The 22,166-nt window shown below is 41.9% G+C and overlaps 2 protein-coding genes across 12 annotated transcripts in view; one reads left to right on the top strand and one right to left on the bottom strand.

Moving 5' to 3' along the window:
* Positions 1 to 22,166, bottom strand: part of mcf2l2 (MCF.2 cell line derived transforming sequence-like 2) — a 111,280-nt gene that overhangs the window by 23,839 nt on the left and 65,275 nt on the right. For all 8 annotated transcript variants that reach the window (XM_024421669.2, XM_024421667.2, XM_024421673.2 and 5 more), the window contains exons 16-17: positions 11,873 to 11,939; positions 11,368 to 11,483 (exon numbers count right to left, since the gene is read on the bottom strand). In XM_024421669.2, the coding sequence (XP_024277437.1) occupies positions 11,368 to 11,483; positions 11,873 to 11,939 (183 nt within the window). The remainder of the gene's footprint in view (positions 1 to 11,367; positions 11,484 to 11,872; positions 11,940 to 22,166) is intronic.
* Positions 13,109 to 21,201, top strand: LOC112251035 (lactosylceramide 1,3-N-acetyl-beta-D-glucosaminyltransferase A). Of its 4 annotated transcripts, XM_024421679.1 has the most exons (3): positions 13,109 to 13,321; positions 19,557 to 20,840; positions 20,988 to 21,201. In XM_024421679.1, the coding sequence occupies exons 2-3, from the start codon at positions 19,815 to 19,817 to the stop codon at positions 21,015 to 21,017; spliced, it is 1,056 nt and encodes a 351-aa protein (XP_024277447.1). In that variant the 5' UTR covers positions 13,109 to 13,321; positions 19,557 to 19,814; the 3' UTR covers positions 21,018 to 21,201. The 4 variants fall into 4 exon arrangements, with proteins under 4 accessions (XP_024277447.1, XP_024277444.1, XP_024277446.1 ...); XM_024421676.1 differs by having other exon boundaries at positions 19,557 to 21,201; XM_024421678.2 differs by lacking the exon at positions 13,109 to 13,321 and adding an exon at positions 13,427 to 13,530 and having other exon boundaries at positions 19,557 to 21,201.

Genomic DNA, 22,166 nt, shown 5'->3' with positions numbered 1-22,166 from the left:
CCAAAACATGCATCATGTTCGCAACAAGGCACTAAAGTAAAACGGCTAAAAACGTGGTAAAGAAATTAACTTTCTCTCCTGAATATGAAGAGTTATGTATGGAGCTAATCCAACACATCACGGAATACCACTTTCCATATTTTCAAGCATAGTGATGTCTGCATCATGTTATGGATAAGCTTGTAATCGTTAAAGAATAAAATCCTAGAGGAAATCCTGGTTCAGTCTGCTTTCCACCAGACACTGGGATATGAATTCACCATTCAGCAGAACAATAACCTAAAACACAAGGTCAAATCTACACTGGAGTTGCTTACCAAAACGACAGGGAATGTTCCTGAATGGACGAGTTACAGTTTTGAATTAAATCTACTTGAAAATCTATGGCAAGACCTGAAAATTATTGTCTAACAATGATCAACAACAAATTTGACAGAATTTTAAAAATAATAAATGGGCAAATGTTGCACAATCCAGGTGTGGAAAGCTCTTAGAGACTTACCCAGAAATACTCACAGCTGTAATTGCTGCCAAAGGTGCTTCTACAAAGTATTGACTAAGTGGTGTGAAATATTTCTGTATTACATTTAATACATTTGCAAAAATGTCTAAAAACATATTTTATTTTTTGAATTCAGGCTGTAACACAACAAAATGTGGAAATCAGTCAAGGGGTATGAATGCTTTCTGAAGGCACTATACTGGGGCGTCACAAAAGCAGTATATTTTGTTTACCTGCTACACTGGAAGCGTAACTTTTGGTCAGGGCAAGCAGAGTGCAAGCCACTTTATCCTATTGATCTCACCGTATGTATTAACTGAAGAGGATGTGGGCGATGACACTACGGAAAGCTATTAATTTTCAATTGAAGAAGTGAAGTGGGCGGTGGGACCATAGGGCGATGCGATCATGGGCAAGGGACATTAACAGGGTGGGACCAAAATTGGGGAAAGCTGAACTTTATGCAAATACTCTGACATCGCGGCACAACTGACCAGTCTTTGCTCTCTATAGCTTCCAACCCCTACTGAATTGGCTGTTGACACCTAGCAGTACCTAGCATGCTTGCTAGCACCCACATAAGGATAAGGCTAGCGTGGTGAGACGGAATACAAGTGCTAGTTAATAGGTACTGTCAGGTGTGATCTGTGTGTCAAAAATCTTGAAAATAGAACAAAGAGCGTAATTTTAAGCTCTAGCAGTGCACTCATCTCTTGGAGCTGGTGCACTCACGCCAAGGTTTCATTGAAATGAATAGGAGCTTCTCACGCTCTGCAAAAGTTACACGTCCGATGTAGCAGGCTAGTAAAAAAATGTGTTTCATCAAGAGAACGACAAGTTATGGCATTTCTGCATGTAAACAACTGTTATCCCATCTTCGGGAAACCAAAGAAATACTGCTGACTGGCCGCTGGGAAGTGCCTTTCAGAACTTAAACAAGGTCCAATGCAGCCTTTTTTATCTCAATAGCAAAAAAATTCTGGGTAACAATTAAATATTGTTTCTCGTAACAGGTTCAGGAATGGCTGAAAAATCACAACATTTATCTAAAATTAACCGTAATAGCACTGTTGGAAGATTTGGAAAACCATTGTCAATCAATCAACAGTATAATAAAACACGTATCTTTAAATTACAATCTGTAGATAGTATGCGATTAGACAGGTTCAGAATTTATGTGAAACATCACAGCACAGTTGAAAAATATATGACATGGAAATCAGTAGAGGGCGGTTTACGGAGATAGGTGGGATGAACAGAGTAGCAGAGGGGTGAGTTTAAAAGCAGTGCAGTGTGGAGTGCGATTGAGATTGCGTCATCTGTGGATCTGTTGGGTCGGTATGGGAATTGAGTGCATCAAGGTTCTATGAGATGATGGTATTGTGAGCCATGACCAGCCTTTCAAAGCACTTCATAGCCACAGATGAGTGCTAAAGGCCGATAATAATTTAGCCAGGTTAAATTGGTGTTTTTGGGCACAGGGACAATGGTTGTCTGCTTGAATCATGTTGGTATTACAGACTGCGTCAGGGAGAGGTTGAAAATGTCAGTGAAGACACTTGCCAGCTGGTCAGCGTATTCTCTGAGTATGCGTCCTGGTAATCAGTTTGGCTCTGCGGCCTTGTGAATGTTAACCTGTTTAAAGGTTCTACTCACATAGGCTACAGAGAGCGTGACCACACAGTTGTCCGGAACAGCCGGTGCTCTCATGCATGGTTCAGTTTTGCTAGCCTCGAAGCACATAGACGGTATTTAGCTCATCTGGTAGGCTCACATAACTGGTCAGTTCGCAGCTGGGTTTCCCCTTTGTAATCCGTGATAGTTTGCAAGCCCTGCCACATCCAACAAGTGTCAGTGCCGGTGTAATAGGATTCAATCTTGACGCTTTGCCTGTTTGATGATTCATTGGAGGGTGTAGTGGTATTTCTTACAAGTGTCTGGATTAGTGTCCCACTCTTTGAAAGTGGCAACTTCTTAGCAAAGAGCAATTTCTCAAGCAAGAATTTTGCTAGGACTGCCTTGGAATGGTCAGAGTGGGAAAAAAATAGCTGTTATTTGCAGAGAGGTTTAGAACTCTCTTTTTATTGGTTTATTAATTCATTTACTGTGTGGTGATGATACCAAGCAGGCCAAAACTCCATCCCACCAAAACAGGAAGAAATTTCAGTCAGTCTTACACTAAAAGGATATTAACATAATTTTCACAATTGCACAGTATTATGTATTATTCCAACATCATAGTGTGGAAATATATATCTAAACACAGAAAAATCTTGTTTTTCACTGCACTGGACCTTTAAAGTCGATCTCTGTGTGAGTTATGACAGTGATTAAGAAGTTGCAGAATGTTTTTTGGGGGGCTGCGATGAGAAAAAAAGTTTTTCTAAATAAATTGGCTTCGGCTATAAATACATAACGTGACCACTTTGTTTTCTCTGGCCAGATGGGACAGTTATTTCTTACACTACGTTTCTAGTATTATTACCTATAGCCAAAAATAACTCTGGGATATTAGATCTCACCAGAAATTCAACTTCCCTGAACTGGACACTTTCTTTGAACATCCCAAGGCAGTTGGCAGCCCAACTCATCCCGTTGCAACACAAAAACGTCAACTCCGGAGAAGTGGGGTTCTAGTCAGACAGGTGAAGAGCAAACCATCCAATGCTAACGTGTATATTACAGGCAGACCACAGCGCTCTCGTCGCGTGTGCAGCAAAATAAATGTAGAAATCTATGTAATTCAATTATTGCACCCACATTGCTCGCGCGCGCCAACAAGCATCTGCGTTGCCAAGGGCTGAAATCGGTTCCATTTCTGATGCAGATCGCGCTGCAAGTCCTGCCTCTCCCATCTCCTCATTGGTTTATAGATGGAGGTACCCACGTGCCAGCTCCTCATTGGTTATACCCACGTGGGTGACTGAAATACGAACGAGGTCAGTGGCGTTAATGCACCTAATTTATGAAAGTTGCCAATCGCAACATAAAGTCAAAAGAAGAAAAGGCCTGGAAGGAAGAGAGATGACCTTTTTACGTGTGGATTAATTGGCGGAGTAGAGGACCTTGTGCATTTCAGGTAAAATAACAACTCAATGTATATTATCCCAGGACAAATTAACTAGCAACAGCAAGTTAGCTAAATAGGACAAACTAGCTAGAAAGTGCAAGGAAACTAGCTAAAGTGCCATAAATGTTTAATGCTTTTCGACCTGTTACCAAATCGATTTAATTGGATCAAAGTTTTTTTGATATTTTAATCTGCGTATCTTGATCGCATTTTGTGTGGGGGGACAAAATACATGTATGCACGATGGCGCACGATGGCGCACGATGGCGCACGATGGCGCACGATGGCAGCCGATTTGGGTTCCGTGTTACTCTCTAACGTTCAGGAAAATAAAATAGACAAGCTCAGGGTGAGGATCTCCTTCCAGAGAGACTGTAACATACTCGGTTTTACAGATTCATGGCTCTCTCCGGATATAATGTCCACATCCATACAGCCAGCGGGGTTCTGCTTACATCGTGCGAACAGGAAGCAGGAATTCTCCAGGAAACACAGAGTTTTAGGGGTATGTCTCATGATTAACAACTCATGGTGTGATTGTGGTAACATACAGGAACTCAAGTAATTTTGTTCTCCCAATCTGGAATACTTCACAATCAAATGCTGACTGCATTACATCTCAAGATAATTTTCCTTAGTTATTGTCACTGCTGTTTCGATCCCGCGGACTAGGAAATGTTCCAGGTCGCATCAATGAATAGTATACGCTGACTCAGTAACTGGGTTCATCAGGAATTACATGTTGTTCCTATGGTGATGATTAGAACTTACCCAAACCAAAAGCCATGGATAGATGGCAGCGTAATGCAATTATATTTTTGTCAAAATGACTAAGACTAGACTAAATCTAAAAAGCGTGCCTAAAAGAACAATGCTTCACACCGACAGCATGGTAAAGAAGGCTCAACAGTGCCTCTTCAACCTCATGAGGCTGAATACATTTGTCTTTGTCCCTAAGATCTTCACAAACTTCTACAGATGCACCATCAAGAGCATTCTGTCGGGCTGCCTCACCACCTGGTATGGCAACTGCACTGCCCGCAACCGTAGAGCTCTCCAGAGGGTGATGCGGTCAACGTAGTCTCGCTTTGTCATTCCTTCAACATCCCATTGTTGTCACACCTCCCTTGGAGGTCTAGAGAATTTTGCATCGCAATGGGGGTGTGAATGGTCTGCTGGCTCCCAGCTGCAAGATTTTTATTGGTTATTACATTTCAAGAACCCTCCCCCACAAGGCCATTGAAGGGGGTGTGACATGTTATGTTCATCACTGTTTTCTGACCAGGTAGGCCATATTATGTAGAAAGTTGTTCCATATGCTAGCTAGTTTGCAACATTTCAAAAGATGTAAGAAAAGACAGAGAAAATGTAATTCTGCTTGGACAGAAGTCTGATCTATACAAAACAAATCAAGTCGATGAAGGCATTACAACACCTCTGCTTGATCACTCTGCAAAGAAAAGAGACGTTTTGGTCTGTCTACCTACGAGCTATGGTAAAAGTTTAGTGTGTCAAGTGTAGCCGACAGTCCGCGATTTATTGAAATTGAAAGTAGAGAAATCAATGGTAATAGTAGTTTATCCTCTGATGTCAACACGCGTGTCAAAGTGAGATGGAGGATGAGAAAATTGCCAAGGGTGAATACACGATTGTCTTGGTTCCAGCTTTGATGTACCTTTACTGACCTTGCCTTCTGGATGATAGCGGGGTGAACAGACCGTGGCTTGGGTTGTTGATGTCCTTGATGATATTTTTGGCCTTTCTGTGACATCTGGTGCTGTACGTGTCCTGGAGGGCAGGTAGTTTGCCCCCAGTAATGCATTAGTCAGACCACACTACCCTCTGGAGAGCGCTACAGTTGTGGGCAGTGCAGTTGTCGTACCAGGTGGTGATACAGTCCGACAGGATGCTCTCAAATGGTGCATTTGTAAAGGATCTTAGTGGCCAGGACAAAGTTCTTCAGCCTTCTGAGGTTGAAGAGGCACTGTTGCGCCTTCTTCACCACACCAGCTGTGTGGGTGGATCATTTCAGATTATCAGTGGTGTACAGCGAGGAACTTGAAGCTTTTCAACTTCTCCACTGCAGCACCATCAATGTGGATGGATTATTTTCCTGGCACCACTCCACCAGGGCCCTCACCTCCTCCCTGTAGGCTGTCTCATCATTGTTGGTAATCAGGCCTAATACTGCACTGTCGACTGCAAACTTGATGATTGAGTTGGAGGCATGCGTGGCCATGCAGTCATGGGTGAACAGGGAGTACAGGAGGGGGCTGAGCACGCCCCCTTTTGGGGCCCCTGTGTTGAGGATAAGCGTAGTGGACATGTTGTTTCCAACCTACCCACCACCAGGGGGCAGCCCGTCAAGAAATCCAGGACCCAGTTGCACAGGGCAGGGTTCAGATCCATGGCCCGAGCTTAACGATGAGGTTGGAGAGTACTCTGGTGTTGAAGGCTGAGCTGTAGTCAATGAACAGCATTCTTACATATGTATTCATCTTGTCCATATGTGATAGGGCAGTGTGCAGTGCGATGGCGATTGCATCATCTGTGGATCTATTGGGGTGGCATGCAAATTGAAGTGGGTCTAGGGTGTCAGGTATGGTGGAGGTGATATGATCCTTAACTAGCCTCTCAAAGCACTTCATGATGACAGAAGTGTGAGCTACTTGTCATTTAGTTCAGTTACCTTTGCATTATTGAGTACAGGAACAATGGTAGACATCTTGAAGCAAGTGTGGTCAGCAGACTAGGATAAGGAGAGATTGAACATGTCCGTAAAACACTCCAGCCAGCTGGTCTGCACATGCTCGGTGGACCTTGTACTTGAGATGACACACACAGATGTTCATGGAAGTGTCTCTCTTTTACTGCACATCAGCCAAAGAGGGTAACCCTGACAAAAATCGACAACATTCTGAGAGCAATTCCCTTACTTTTATGAATTTCTGAATTTTTTTCTGCTTTGCCCATTGCTGACATGAGATAGACAGTAGGGCTATTGAATATCATTACTTTGGAGGGTTTTGGATATGATGAACACTTGCGTGATGATGATGATGATACATACAATTACAGAATATTTTCAGTTCAAATAATTACACAAATAAAAGCAACAAAGAACGTAATGTTATGAAAGTAAACATTTTTTGTGAGTCGACATTGTCATTGGTTTCAGTACAACGTCTTCTTTCTCTCTTACATTACTTCTTTAACGGTGACATTTAAGATCATTTCCATTCTAGAATCTCAGCACTACAGCTGAAATCAACTGTTTGTGACCTCAGTCTGCATACCAAATGAGCAGACAGTTTGTTCTTCTCACGGTTTAAGTTCAGTTTGTGGTTGCTGATCCACAACAGTAGTTCCTCATAGTACAATTTTTGCAACAGGCTTATTTGGAAGTTCTGGAACTTGGGTAGAACCTGCTAGTTGTCAAAGCAAACACCTTCTGATCAAGAAGCACACTTGCTCGACGAGAGTGCTTTCCAGAATCTTGCTTCAGCTCACTTGAGCAAATCGTTGCAAGAGGTGGTCTCAAATGGTCTTGCTGACTTTCTGTGCAATATCAAACTGGACATATGCCCCTTGACATTGGATGAGGTCTTTTGTGAGGCGCACATGGTATTTGCAGTTCTTACATCAAATACTTTGGTATTTCTCTGTGCCGATAACCTTGAAAACATATACCAATTATTTCCAAAGGACATCTACATATCTGTGATTTTGAACTAGAACAGTGACATTTAATAAAAGGAATAAAAGGAATAAGGTTTTAACATCTGAGACTGACATGCATTATGCAACACATTTGCAATGATACATTTTGGTGCCACATAAAAATGGGCTTTATCAGTTACTTAATTGTCAAGGAAAAATACAAACAATGTATAAATTATCTATGCTACAAATGTCACTATGAGCAACTGATTATATTATTCAATGTAGCCTACAAATGTGAGCCTGTAGGACTTGTGCAACACTGTTTTTAACCTATATGATAAGTCTACGAATAGTGTAATGAATAATACTGGGATAAAAAACAAACAATAGTACACCTGTAGCTGCATGGCCTATTGCATTGACAAACGTTATCTGTAAATAGCTACTGGATGTTGTTAGAAGGTAGAGCACTTTTAAGTACGCAGTGATCACTTTTGTTCTTGTCAGAACCGATGATGCACCAAAAACCCGTGCTTGTAGCGGTTGAATTCCCATATCTGGCGGCTGGTCCTCTGTCGCTGGGGTTGAGTCCCTGAATAGGTCTCGTCTCGCCGCACTCTTCGTATTTTCCTGAGCAGACACTCTTTTGGTACTTATGGAGGGTCGAGAGAGATCGAAAAGATGTGCTGCGGCTAACTATAGAACTTGCTCTTTCCGTCACAAAACAGACCATTCTTTCCACGTCATTGGCACTTCTTCATACGAGTAGAAGATTGCGACAGGAACCATATAATTTACTGCTTTTGAAAACCCACCACTCAGTGTGACAGGTCGCATTATCTATACTAAAGCCAGTGTGTAGTCCGGTCGCAATAAAGACGATTTACCTTGCAAAAGGTTGTTTTTTCCTGTTACAGTCGTACGGTTCACCACAAACAAGGCATACAGCAACATATTTTGATGGGGTTTTAATATGCAATTTCATGGACATACTCACACATTGTTGCATTTACGACACTAATCTAGTGAGCACCTTTGATGCTCTGCCCAAGCAAGGCATCTGATTGGTTTGACATGTTGCGTGGCGTCACTGATTTATACCTGGTTCCCACCCATTTCTAGCTGACTCTGTGCCACAGACTTCCTGTTTAGGGAAGTCTGGTTCTCAAAAAGGCTACGGGCAGCCCAACACATCATCAGAGCACATTGCTTGCCCTCCAGGATATCTACAGCACCCGGTGTCACAGGAAGGCCAAGAAAACCATCAAGGACCTCAGCGTCCCAAGTCTTGGCCTGTTCACCCTGCTACCATCAAAATGGCGGAGACAGTACAGGTGCATCAAAGCCGGAACTGAGAGACTGATTTTATTTTAATTTCACCTTTATTTAACTAGGCAAGTCAGTTAAGAACAAACAGCTTCTATCTCCAGACTGTCAGACTGTTAAACAGTCATCACTAGCCAGCTACCACCCGGTACTCTACCCTGCACCATAGAGACTGCTGCTCTATGTACATACTGTAGAGTCATTGAACACTGGTCACTTTAATCATGTTTACATACCGTTTTACCCACTTCATATGTACATAAAGAGAAAAAAAGACCGAATGCAAAAAAATATATAATAATTTTAAACAAAGGACATCAAGGACAACTAAAATCATAACAGCAATGCCTACTGTATATGTTTGTGTGCATGTCTGGCACGATTACATGTATGTTCTTGTATGCGTTTATTTGAATGAGAGTGTGTGTATATATGCATGTGTACAAACACCTGCACGGCATCAGCCTCAGGCAAACTGGCATTAGTTGTAAAAAGACTACCCGTCAGTGTTCTTCCCAACTATTTGCAATCTGTATGGCACAGTTGACAACATCCTGGTCCTCAAATGAATCTGGTAAACTTTCCTAGTTATGCTATTTTTATTCCTCTGACAGTTTTGATCATTTATATTGGGCAGACAGACCAGTTCCCTATCTCCTCCCGCTACCAGCTGCCTCCTCCATTTTGGGGGTAATGCTGTAATCAATTGGTTGTACTCTTGGATTGAGCAGACCTTCCTGTACAATTCTGATAACTCTACCATTCCAATTTACAATATAATTTAAGAACAAAATACCCTTTTCAAACATCTTTCCCATAAATACAGGTATTTTATCAACCAGCACATTTGAGTTCAGCCATAATATTTGTTCTTCTTTCAGGGGGATGAAATTTAAATTGTAGCCAGCTCTGCAATGCTTGTTTGAAAAATAGATATTTTGAAAAATATATAATTTTCAATTAATTGAAAATGAGACATGGCAATCTGCACAAAGGCAAAAAGGCCATGTTTAAACAATGGATGAGCTTTTCTTAGTAATCTACTTGAGAACCATTTAGGGTTCAAGTAAAACTTTTGAATAAGTGAAGCTTTTAGAGAGAGGTTTAGTGCTTTTATATTTAATAATCTCAACCCACCCAATTCATATTCATTATATAAACTCAGCAAAAAACATACTCTCACTGTCAACTGCTTTTATTTTCAGCAAACTTAACATGTGGAAATATTTGTATGAACATAACAAGATTCAACAACTGAGACTTAAACTGAACAAGTTCCACAGACATGTGACTAACAGAAATTGAATAATGTATCCCTGAACAAAGGGGGGTTCAAAATCAAAAGTAACACTCAGTAACTGATGTGGCCACCAGCTGCATTAAGTACTGCAGTGCAGGGTAATGGCCCTAGCCCTCACCCTCCGATCCAACAGGTCCCAGACGTGCTCAATGGGATTGAGATCCGGGCTCTTCGCTGGCCATGGCAGAACACTGACATTCCTGTCTTGCAGGAAATCACGAACAGGACGAGCAGTATGGCTGGTGGCATTGTCATGCTGGAGGGTCATGTCAGGATGAGCCTGCAGGAAGGGTACCACGAAGGAGGAGTATGTCTTCCCTGGAACGCACAGCGTTGAGATTGCCTGCAATGACCACAAGCTCAGTCCGATTGTGCTGTGACACACCACCCCAGACCCTCCACCTCAAAATTAATCCTGCTCCAGAGTACAGGCCTCAGTGTAACGCTCATTCCTTTGACGATAAACGCAAATCTGACCATCACCCCTGGTGAGACAAAACCGCGACTCGTCAGTGAAGAGCACATTTTGCCAGTCCTGCCTGGTCCAGCGACGGCGGGTTTGTGCCCATAGGCAACATTGTTGCCGGTGATGTCTGGTGAGGACCTGCCTTTCAACAGGCCTACAAGCCCTCAGTCCAGCCTCTCTCAGCCTATTGCGGACAGTCTGAGCACTGATGGAGGGATTGTGCATTCCTAATGTAACTCAGGCAGTTGTTGTTGCCATCCTGTACCTGTCCCGCAGGTGTGATGTTCGGATGTACCGATCCTGTGCAGGTGTTGTTACACGTGGTCTGCCACTGCGAGGACTATCAGCTGTCCATCCGGTCTCCCTGTAGCGCTGTCTTAGGAGTCTCACAGTACGGTCATTGCAGAGTCTGTAGAAAGGCCTCTTTAGTGTTCTACGTTTTCATAACTGTGACCTTAATTGCCTACCGTCTGTAAGCTGTTAGTGTCTAAATGAACATTCCAGAGGTGCATGTTCATTAATTGTTTATTGAACAAGCATGGGAAACAGTGTTTAAACCTTTTACAATGAAGATCTGTGAAATTATTTTGATTTTTACAAATAATCTTTGGAAGACAAGGTCCTGAAAAAGGGACGTTTCATTTTTTGCTGAGTTTAAGATAGGCACGTTTTGTCTGGTTTAGCGTCCCAGAGAAATCAAAATATTTTTTGCTCATATGATTTGAAAAACCGAGTCATCAGGAGTAGGATCCTACATAGTTAACATACCTGTACAATATGTTCTATCGAGAGCTTCCAGTAAAAAAGGGGTGAATAAACTGCCCAAACTTGTTCCATGTGAGTGCCTGCCACCAATGAAAGCATGGCAGTTAGCAATGGGAGACTAGGGAGAGGAACATGGTTCCCTCTCCCGATTGTTATCATTTTGCAGCAGGGATAGGGACCATGCCAATCCTTTTTCTTTTGATGTCACAGGCACATTTGTCTACTCGCTGGATATGGAAATGCAATTCAGAAAGAGACAGAGGAAATTTGCTTACCTGTTGTGAAATTCATATATTTCCGGGAGATTGCCAAAAAGCACATCTTTCTTGTTCTCCAGTGCTGTAGGGATTAGGTGGGAAAGCTCTGTGTTGTCCAGCTCGGCAGCATACCCCTGGACAGGAAAATTACATTCAAAGCCAATAAGTAAAACTATGACGCCTCTGTGATAATGTGAACCCAATAAAAGTCCTTCACATGGCTTTACACCTAACATCTGAATGAACATTACATGAACATAAATCAGGGACAGTTTGAGTAGCCTAATGGCTACTCATCTAAATTGACAAAGCAAGTACATTTTAAGTTCAACAAAAGTTCATACAGTATTCTGAAATGGCCAGACCTGATGCAACATTTGCAATGTCAGGCAATGTCAGGTTTTATGTTCCCTATGTGCAGTTAGCAGAGAAAGGAGAGCTTTCTCTACTGTCTCTAACGTTACTGCCACTAATTCACAACGTTTCACAGTCACGAGAGAGCCATTTAAAGTAACAAACACACCTCCATGATGCTCTGCAGCTCCTCGACGTACAGCCTCTCAGTTTCAATCAGCTCATTCATGATGTGTCTGGGGAGGAAAAATACAGGATCCGTCAATACACACCAATTACAGAGAAGCCCTTTAGTGGTATTTGTCAGTGCAGATACATTAATAAAACCCAGAATGGAGACTCCAATTGCCACTCATATCCTAAATGTTTTGTCAAAGTTCTCCAACCAAATAATCATCCTCATCAGGAGGTGGGTGTGCACTCAGTCGAAGGTGGAAAACACGGCCATCAAACAACCCAATGGAGGCTCCTTTAGATATAGAAGCACAGCACCCCAGACATGAGGTACATGGGGGGGAAACAAGGCCTAACAGAGGAGGTTGTTATAAAACCAAGGAGCTTGAGCAAAGCTAACATTTCCAGACTTTAATGGCCCCTTTAATGTGCACATGAGTTCTGAGGTCTAGATTTTTATGTGCCATCACGAGCCCATCGAGACACTGAGTGCTGTTTGATGTATGGGCACATTTTATAGGTCAATAAAGCTCTTCAAAGGCACCCGCCACTCTCACAGAGGCAGGCATCTGTCATATCATAGGTGACTGCCTTCCCAAGTCCCAACACAATAGGATATTTGCATATCCATTTTTGGATGTGGCAGCATCATGTGAATAAATATCATGGACAGAGATGCCTTCATTGAACCCCTGGGGGGAAAAAACATTCCATGAAGTCATGTGCCTAGCCTGTTATTGGTGCTCCTAAGTAAGACCATTTTTCTTGAATGCCCTAGTGGACAGTGTTTTTTTATTAATGATACTTATTTGGTCGTTCTCCCTCAAGTTGTTTACACTAGCTAAATGTATTTTGTGCCAAGAAGAAGATAAAATCACCCTCCAACCAAAAAGCAATGCTTTAACTATATAAAACAAAGAATGTATACATGTCATGTACTAAAATAACACATTGACAATGCCAGTTTGTCCTGATGTGACCTTCCGGAACACTGAATTACTTTTATTATGAAGAGTATGTACTACCGGATGCAATTCAGATGACAAATTCCAAGCTCTGGCATAGAATCCAGCTTCACTCCTGCTGGTTGGCCTCACTGATTTGATAATAACTTAGAGAAATCATAGACTGACTAAGCTGAGGCAGTCAGGGGGAGTAAAGGGGCTGGGCTTTCCCCCTCTAGCCCAGCAGTTTCCTCCCCCACTAGTCCAACTCTGCTCTCTCACTCTCTCACAGTCACACAGATGGAGAGACATATACAGACAGAGCAGCTCAGGCAGCAGCCCTGAACCCTGGAGTTACTACACAGTTACGCTGTTATTCCCTACACACAGACAGGAAAGAGAAAAAGAGGGGGATAGTGGTCATCTACTGGAAAGGAGGGGCAGGGGAGAGTAGTTTTCTGTACTTTTCCCAGAAACACGTGGATGGAACTCACAGGCTGGTAAGTAATCAGGGAGACGGAGGTGTGGGGGTTTTATGCTCTAGCTGAAAGACTGTTTATAATACCTTAGGGTGCTCAAAGCAAGAGTTCACACTGCATTTACAGTTAGCCTGTGGGGAGATGTCCATTAACGGTAGAATCATCGCTGGGATGAGGGTGAAGAGGGGGGGGCAATCCCCTTTCATGGAATTGGAACCTACCCTCTCTTGGTAGGTTTTAAACAATAGACTCAGGAAATCTAACAGAATAAAAAATACAATTATACTTAACAATGATATAGAAATGAGGTCATTTTAGAGATCATTGGTAGATATGATTAAACATCTGCTAATACAAATAAGAGCTCTGTTTAAGTGTTCTTATCTATAGTGGTTAGTAGCTACAATTTTTCTTGGGTAGAGGCTTTTCAGCACATCAAGCTTACAACACATTACAAATGTGTAGTTAGTTTTGGTTGTTTCAGATTACTTTGTGCCCAATAGAAATAAAAATGGTAAATAATGTAGTGTCATTTGAGTAACTTTGATTAAAAATAACAATATATGTTCCTAAACACTTCTACATTAATGTGCACGCTACCATGATTACAGATAATCCTGAATGAGTTGCCAATCATGATGAGTGAGACAGTTACAGAGGGTCAAAGATCATACCCCGAAGACTTGCTAACCTCTCACCATTACCAATAGGTTAACATGTCTTGGGGGTATGATTTTTGACCCTCTGTAACTTTCTCAATCATCATTATTCACGATTCATTCAGTGTTATCCGTAATAATTGGCACAAAATAATCTTAAACACAACCAAAATGAACTGCAAATGCATCCTAGAAGTTAGTAAAGTCACAATCTTGATGTAGTCATTGCGCACTAGGAATATGGGATCAAATACTGAACTTTTCACTACTTTATTTATAAGAATCTTTAGGGATGTCAATCATTTTGACCCCTACCTTTTTGAGTAAAAAAAACAAAATCTCTTTCTTTGAGAAATTTTATTAGAATAAAATGTCGTCTTTTTTTGAGCATACAATGAAGCTTTTTTGTCAATTGCGTGTATTTTTCATCCATATATCAGTTTAAAAATCATAACATTTTTCAATTACCCCTCATTTTTACCGTTGAAGTTGGGCTTGTTTGAGTGGTAAGGTGACTGTTAAACGAAAGCCAAGGAGTGAAGTCGGGGGAAGTGCATCTGCGACAGCCAAAAGTGGGACAATGATTGGTTTTCAACAGCAAGGCTCAGTGCAACGTTTCCATTGTTTCTAAAAGTTTTTTCTTTATAACGTTGAATTAAACGTGTCTCCAACCCCCATATCACACGCTCACAAACTCTACATTGGTGTGTACATTGTACAATCAATTGGTGAGAGAAAGCATCAAATATCACATTTATTTGCGCATATCCACTGTGTACATGGATTGCGGCAAAGTTGGTTCATGTTTCAGTGATGTCTTTGGTCACGTTTGCGTGGGTCAAACAAAAACACCCTAATGATTGGTTGATAATAGAGCCTCCCACAATGCAGATGATGGCAGCAGGATGAAGTTGGTGAAGAGCAATTACAGAAACTTGCAGTCAAAATTTCATGACCTTTGATCACATTATTTTTTTTGACAATTTTTTTGACATAGTCGGACAATTTCTATCCCCATAATTCAACACCTTTAAAAGGTGGTGAACAACGATGGTCATCTTCTTGGCAAAAGTGATCTGCTACAAAGCGCCCAGTGTTACATTTAAATCTGCAATTGTAACATTTAAATTCCGCCACTCTCTGTTGCATTGTTTACGACCAGTATGTCCTAGAAACGTAGTTACAGGGATTTTCCTCGTTTGGGCAAAAGTCCATTGTCTGGCCTCCGTTCTCTGACGATGCATGCCGTCTCCACGAGAATGACGATGCATGCCGTCTCCACGAGAATGACGATGCATGCCGTCTCCACGAGAATGACGATGCATGCCGTCTCCACGAGAATGACGATGCATGCCGTCTCCACGAGAATGACGATGCATGCAGTCTCCACAAGAATGACGATGCATGCTGTCAGGGCAGCTCATTGTTGTGCACCACCCGCACAAAGTCTCTTAGATGAACCCGGTGAATAGGCCATCCATTGAATAGATAGATACAGTTGAAGTCGAAAGTTTACATACTCTTAGGTTGGAGTCATTAAAACTCATTTTCAATGACTATAGTTTGGCAAGTCAGTTAGACATCTGCTTTGTGCATGGCAAGTAATCTTTCCAACAATTGTTTACAGACAGATTATTTCACTGTATCAATCTGCTGCTATAATGATATCTTGTTGTTATGGTGACTGTTTAGTACAGACTTCAGCAATTCCATGGCCTCTGTTGGTTTAAAGCCCCTCCATTGTTGAACTTTGCAGTGGTTTAGCTTTTGCATTCATTCACAAAAGTCACTTCCCTAGAATCAAATTAACTTGTGAACACCATTTTTATGTCTCTGTGTCTTGTATGAAGGAAGTTAGAGGTGGATGTGTGCGCTAACGCTAACTAGCATATTAGCTGTACCCAAAGACTTCCAGTCTTTGCGCTAATGCTAGCTTCCTTCATACTGGACGCAAGACATAAAAGTGGTATCCACGAGTTCATCTGACTCTAGGGAAGTAAATAAAGGGCAGTATCACCAAAATCCCAAACTATCCCTTTAAGATACTTCACACTGAACAAGCACAAAGGATTGACTCTTACTGATGAACCCGGTGAATAGGCCATCATCATTGAATAGATAGATACAGTTGAAGTCGAAAGTTTACATACTCTTAGGTTGGAGTCATTAAAACTCATTTTTCAATGACTCCACACATGTCTTGTTAACAAACTATAGTTTTGGCAAGTCAGTTAGACATCTGCTTTGTGCATGGCAAGTAATCTTTCCAACAATTGTTTACAGACAGATTATTTCACTGTATCACAATTCCAGTGGGTCAGAAGTTTACATAAATTGACTGTGCCTTTAAACAGATTGAAAAATTCCAGAAAATTACATCATGGCTTTAGAAGCTTCTGATAGGCTAATTGACATAATTTGAGTCAATTGGAGGTGTACCTGTGGATATATTTCAAGGCCTGCCTTCAAACTCAGTGCCTCTTTATTTGACATCATGGGAAAATCAAAAGAAATCAGCCAAGACCTCAGAAAAAAAAGTGTAGACCTCCACAAGTCCGCTTCATCCTTGGGAGCAATTTCCAAATACCTGAAGGTACCATGTTCATCTGTACAAACAATAGTATGCAAGTATAAACACCACGGGACCATGCAGCCGTCATACTGCTCAGGAAGGAGACACGTTCTGTCTCCTAGAGATGAACGTACTTTGGTGCAAAAAGTGCAAATCAATCCCTGAACAACAGCAAAGGACCTTGTGAAGATGCTGGAGGAAACAGGTACAAAAGTATCTATATCCACAGTAAAACGAGTCCTATATCGACCTAATGTGAAAGGCCGCTCAGCAAGGAAGAAGCCACTGCTCCAAAACCGCCAAAACAAAGTCAGACTACGGTTTGCAACTGCACATGGGGACAAAGATCGTACTTTTTGGAGGAATGTCCTCTGGTCTGATGAAACAAAAATAGAACTGTTTGGCCATGATGACCATTGTTATGTTTGGAGGAAAAAGGGGGAGGCTTGCTAGCCAAAGAACACCATCCCAACTATGAAGTATGGGGTTGGCAGCATCATGTTGTGGGGATGCTTTGCTGGAGGAGGGATTCATGCACTTCACAAAATAGATGCCATCATGAGGGAGGAAAACTGTGGATATATTGAAGCAACATCTCAAGACATCAGTCAGGAAGTTAAAGCTTGGTCGCAAATGGGTCTTCCAAATGGACAATGACCCCAAGCATACTTCCAAAGTTGTGGCAAAATGGCTTAAGGACACCAAAGTCAAGGTATTGGAGTGGCCATCACAAAGCCCTGACCTCAATCCTATAGAAAATGTGTGGGTAGAACTGATAAAGCATGTGCGAGCAAGGAGGCCTAGAAACCTGACTCAGTTACACTAGCTCTGAAAGGAGGAATGGGCCAGAATTCACCACACTTATTGTGGGAAGCTTGTTGAAGGTTACCCGAAACGTTTGACCCAAGTTAAACAATTTAAAGGCAATGTTACCAAATACTAATTGAGTGTATGTAAACTTCTGACCCACTGGGAATGTGATGAAAGAAATAAAAGCTGAAATAAATCATACTCTATTATTATTCAGACATTTCACATTCTTAAAATAAAGTGGTGATCCTAACTGACCGAATACAGGGAACCTTTACTAGGATTAAATGTCAGGAATTGTGAAAAACTGAGTTTAAATGTATTTGGCTAAGATGTATGTAAACTTCCGACTTCAACCGTAGAGCACACAGGGATGGATGTAAGCACTGAAAACAGAAAATCAATATTCTAATCTGATTTAGTGTGACTTTAAATCCAGTTTGTCTACAAATTATGAATTGTTATGTTGGATTCACATCTCCAACCAAAAATATAAAATAATGAATAGGATTAAATCAAATCAAATATTAAATGCACTTTAAATAAAGTTGAATTTGATTTACTCCTAATCTTTCATTTAGATTTTTGGTTGAGATGGAGACTATTAATGGTTAATTTGTAGACAAACTGGAATTAAAGCCAGACTAAGTCAGTGGTACAAAAGATACATCTCCTTCAAACAGTTGATATTTGGTTGCATTGACGACCAAACACAATTCAATATTAATTTTGTAATACAGTAAATAGCCTAAAGTTAAGGCTATCTTACAAACTAAAGTAACCGTATTTATTCAACCTTAAAATGAGTAACACATCCATGGCCACATTGACGTTAATGTAACTATAAGTGCCTTCTTATGTAATCATAGAAAATCACTTGCACTATGTACTTTTTAATGTAATCTGAACTACAATCCAGGTCATAAAGCCAACACCTCATTTGGCCGCCTTTCGTTCCAGTTCTCTGCTGCCTGTGACTGGAACGAATTACAAAAATCGCTGAAGTTGGAGACTTTTATCTCCCTCACCAACTTCAAACATCTGCTATCTGAGCAGCTAACCGATCGCTGCAGCTGTACATAGTCTATCGGTAAATAGTCCACCCAATTTTACCTACCTCATCCCCATAATGTTTATATTTATTTACTTTTCTGCTCTTTTGCACACCAATATCTCTACCTGTACATGACCATCTAATCATGTATCACTCCAGTGTTAATCTACAAAATTGTAATTATTCACCTACCTCCTCATGCCTTTTGCACAATGTATATAGACTCTCTTTTTTTTCTACTGTGTTATTGACTTGTTAATTGTTTACTCCATGTGTAACTCTGTGTTGTCTGTTCACACTGCTATGCTTTATCTTGGCCAGGTCGCAGTTGCAAATGAGAACTTGTTCTCAACTAGCCTACCTGGTTAAATAAAGGTGAAAAAAAATATATATATATATATAACATTTGTAGGCTGCAAAACAATAGTCAGAAAACAAATAAAGGCTAGGAGGAACGATTAAATAATTTCCCTCAGTAATGACCTCGCGCCCTGCATGCATTGTAGACTTATTAAATCCGTTTGAAAAGGTAAGGTCAAAATGCATTGGTAAACATGTAGCCTTACCTTACCTACACCAATTGGTCGCGAATTCAATTGCGAGCCATGACGCTTCTCTTGTGTAGGGAGCACTGTATGGGGGTACGTGTTTGTTTCCTTCTTTTATTTGCAGTCATTAGAATATGAGAAAATGTATAATTTCGCCTTCAGCCTTGATGTTATTTCATTCCGATGAGTAGGCTGACTGAAAAGCCACAATAGCAGTTTGTGTTCATAGACCTACAATCAAAATTGAATTTGGACTGTCCACGCTTTGTTGACTAAATGTGATTATTCGACCCACGGTTGTTGTTTGGTCGTCACTAGTTACCACTGCCACAAAGTCATAAACCCTGCCTATTTTAACAATTTATCTTATTAAAATGTGATTTTAAACCTAACATTAACCACACTCCTAACCTTAAATTAAGACCAAAAAGCAAAAACATTTTTCATGAATTTGTAAAACAATAGCCCATTTGACTTTGTGGCTGTGGTAACTAGTCTCGCGCCAGTTGGTACAGAATAGGTGGGCGCAAGTCGCACTTTAGCATCATTGGAATAACTTCAAAAGTCCAAACAGGTTTGCCAATTGTTCATATTTTTGTCTTTCTCTTTTCAGACCTTATGATGTGGGTCGCTCTTTGACCGGACTGTGTGGACACGGGTAGCAAAACAGTGATGACTCAGAGAGCGGGGGGATTAAATTGAACGAAATACCAACATTTCTCAAAGGAGCCCATGTCTCCAGTTGGGTCAATATGTTGGAACTCATGCACTCCCAAATCATTTGGAATAATTGTGAAAGTAGAAGCCTCTCAAAGGCAACTACCTATTGGACTTGACAACAAGACCGGGTGAGGGCAGGAAGGTTCGCAGAATGTTTATGAATTTCAGAAGGATCAGAAGATGTCAATGTGTGCAGCTGGTGATGACAGGCTTTGTCCTGTCTGTGTTGATGGTGTGCTGGGTGCAGCTGGACCACCATGTGGAGAACCGTTACTTGGTCAACAGCTATGACTTCATCAACAAGAGCTTTGGCATCAGCCAGCAGGAGTCGGAAAGCCTGAGCAACTTCCTGTACCTCATCAACCACCATGACAAGTGTAACAGCAATGAAGTGCTGCTGCTGCTGTTTGTCAAATCTTCCCCAGAGAACCTGGAGAGGAGGCAGGCCATCCGGGCCACCTGGGGGAATGAGAACTACATCCAAAGGGAGCTGGGGGCCAACGTGAGGGTGCTGTTTGCCCTGGGGGTCTACTCAAACCCCCAGCAGAGGGGCAGTGTGCAGAGAGGGCTGCTGAGGGAGGACCAGGTCTATGGGGACCTGGTCCAGCAGGACTTTGTGGACACCTTTCACAACCTCACCATCAAACTGCTGCTGCAGTTCCGCTGGAGACACACCTACTGCAGCAAAGCTCGCTTCCTCATGTCAGCCGACGACGACATCTTTGTCCACATGCCCAACCTGGTGCACTACCTGCAGGGCCTGATCCAGCAGGGGGCCCGGGACCTCTGGGTGGGCCACGTGCACAGGGGAGCCCCCCCTATCCGCCAGAAGGACAGCAAGTACCACGTGCCTTATGAGATGTACCAGTGGCCCTCCTACCCAGACTACACCGCGGGGGCAGGGTACGTAGTCTCAAGGGACGTGGCTGCCAAAATCTACCAGGCAACTCTGTTCCTCAATGCCTCGCTGTACATTGACGATGTGTTCATGGGCATCTGTGCCAACGCCATGGGGGTGTCTCCCCAGGAACATGTTTACTTTTCAGGGGAAGGGAAGGCCCCCTATCACCCCTGCATCTATGATAAGATGATCACCTCTCACGGACATGTGGCAGATGTCCGGCGCCTGTGGAAGGCAGCTATGGACCCACAGATTCATGACATTTCCTCTGGCCAGGTGGGAAAGCTGTACTGCACAGCAGTGAAAATCATGCTCCTCTGTAAACCTTACTATTTAAATACCTACCCATGCAAGGCAGCCTTTTCATAGTGTACTGTTAGGTTGCACAGAATGTCACTGCAGTCTTTTTCATTTATATTTCAGGGTCTGCAGCTGGTATCATCTTCAAAATAAAGACCAAAGCCATGTTCTTGACCATATATTCACCACACCTGCCTTGGCTTGATGGATACTGCAGTTGTACTTTGTGGTTCAGCTAATTGTGTGATGTAAACAGACGTTACAGAGCTAATGTTCTTGGCTGCAGTCAATAAGTCAAAAGTGAAAAATCCTTCAAATTAAATTTCGCTAGCAGACAGTGTTTTTATTGAGTTATCATTGCTCATTATCTGTATCATACACATTTTATAATCCCTCTTCTCTCTATAGAGCTAACTCCATTTCTTCCCCCATTCCCCTGTTTCACTTCTCCTAAAATGTCAGGCTGCAAACCAGGAGCAGACACTGGCATTTCCCAAAACAATCTGCTTCAAACCACATCCTGCTCACTAAATCATTCCATATGAACTCTGCTCCCCCATCTCTCCCGTCTTTGTCTGGGTCCCCCAAAAAGGCAACATGCAGTATTTAGTGACACTGCAGACAGGAATTCACTGGCACCGGAGGGAGGAGGGAAGCTAGATTTCGATTCAGTATGGATCTCTACGGGCCCTAGCCTACAGTACCATGCATCAGGGACTTAGGGCAAATAAACAGTGGTTCTCCATTGTGGTTGAATGAAAAATGCAGAATGTGATGAAATCCACTGTGGGATGGAAAAACTCAATCTCTCAACCTTATATGGAATTAATTTACTTCTTGCAGTTTTATCCGGTACTACTTTATGCTTTAAGAGATTCTGCCAGTGATGGGAAATCAAAATCAACCAGGACGTTGCTATTCATGTGTTTTTGAAATCTATTGTGTACAAAAAAAGCCCCCTTATGCAAAAATACCCAGAACTGTTCTGGGACATTTTAGCATATCAGGTGACATACAGTATGTACAGTAGCTGTTGTATGTTTCAAATACACATGACCTACATTGATGCCTGTGCTTATCAGAAGAGGGGAATGCAAGTGTCATTCACTTCCTGTGTCAGATGAGTCAGAGATTGAACTGCCTATTGCATCTGTACAATTTAACAAACCACTAACAGTTACAGTAAAGACGTTGCAAATAATGTTTTCAAAATTCGGAATAAAAGGACAGGTATGTTCCATATCAGGAGGCATTGTGCAGGCTGATATTAGAACAGGAGACATTCCACGAACAGGTGTGTGG

Source organism: Oncorhynchus tshawytscha, linkage group LG05, assembly GCF_018296145.1.
Source record: "Oncorhynchus tshawytscha isolate Ot180627B linkage group LG05, Otsh_v2.0, whole genome shotgun sequence".
NCBI classification, from domain to species: Eukaryota; Metazoa; Chordata; class Actinopteri; order Salmoniformes; family Salmonidae; genus Oncorhynchus; species Oncorhynchus tshawytscha.
Note: the sequence above shows the minus strand (reverse complement) of the source record. Positions and strands in the feature narration are given on the sequence as shown.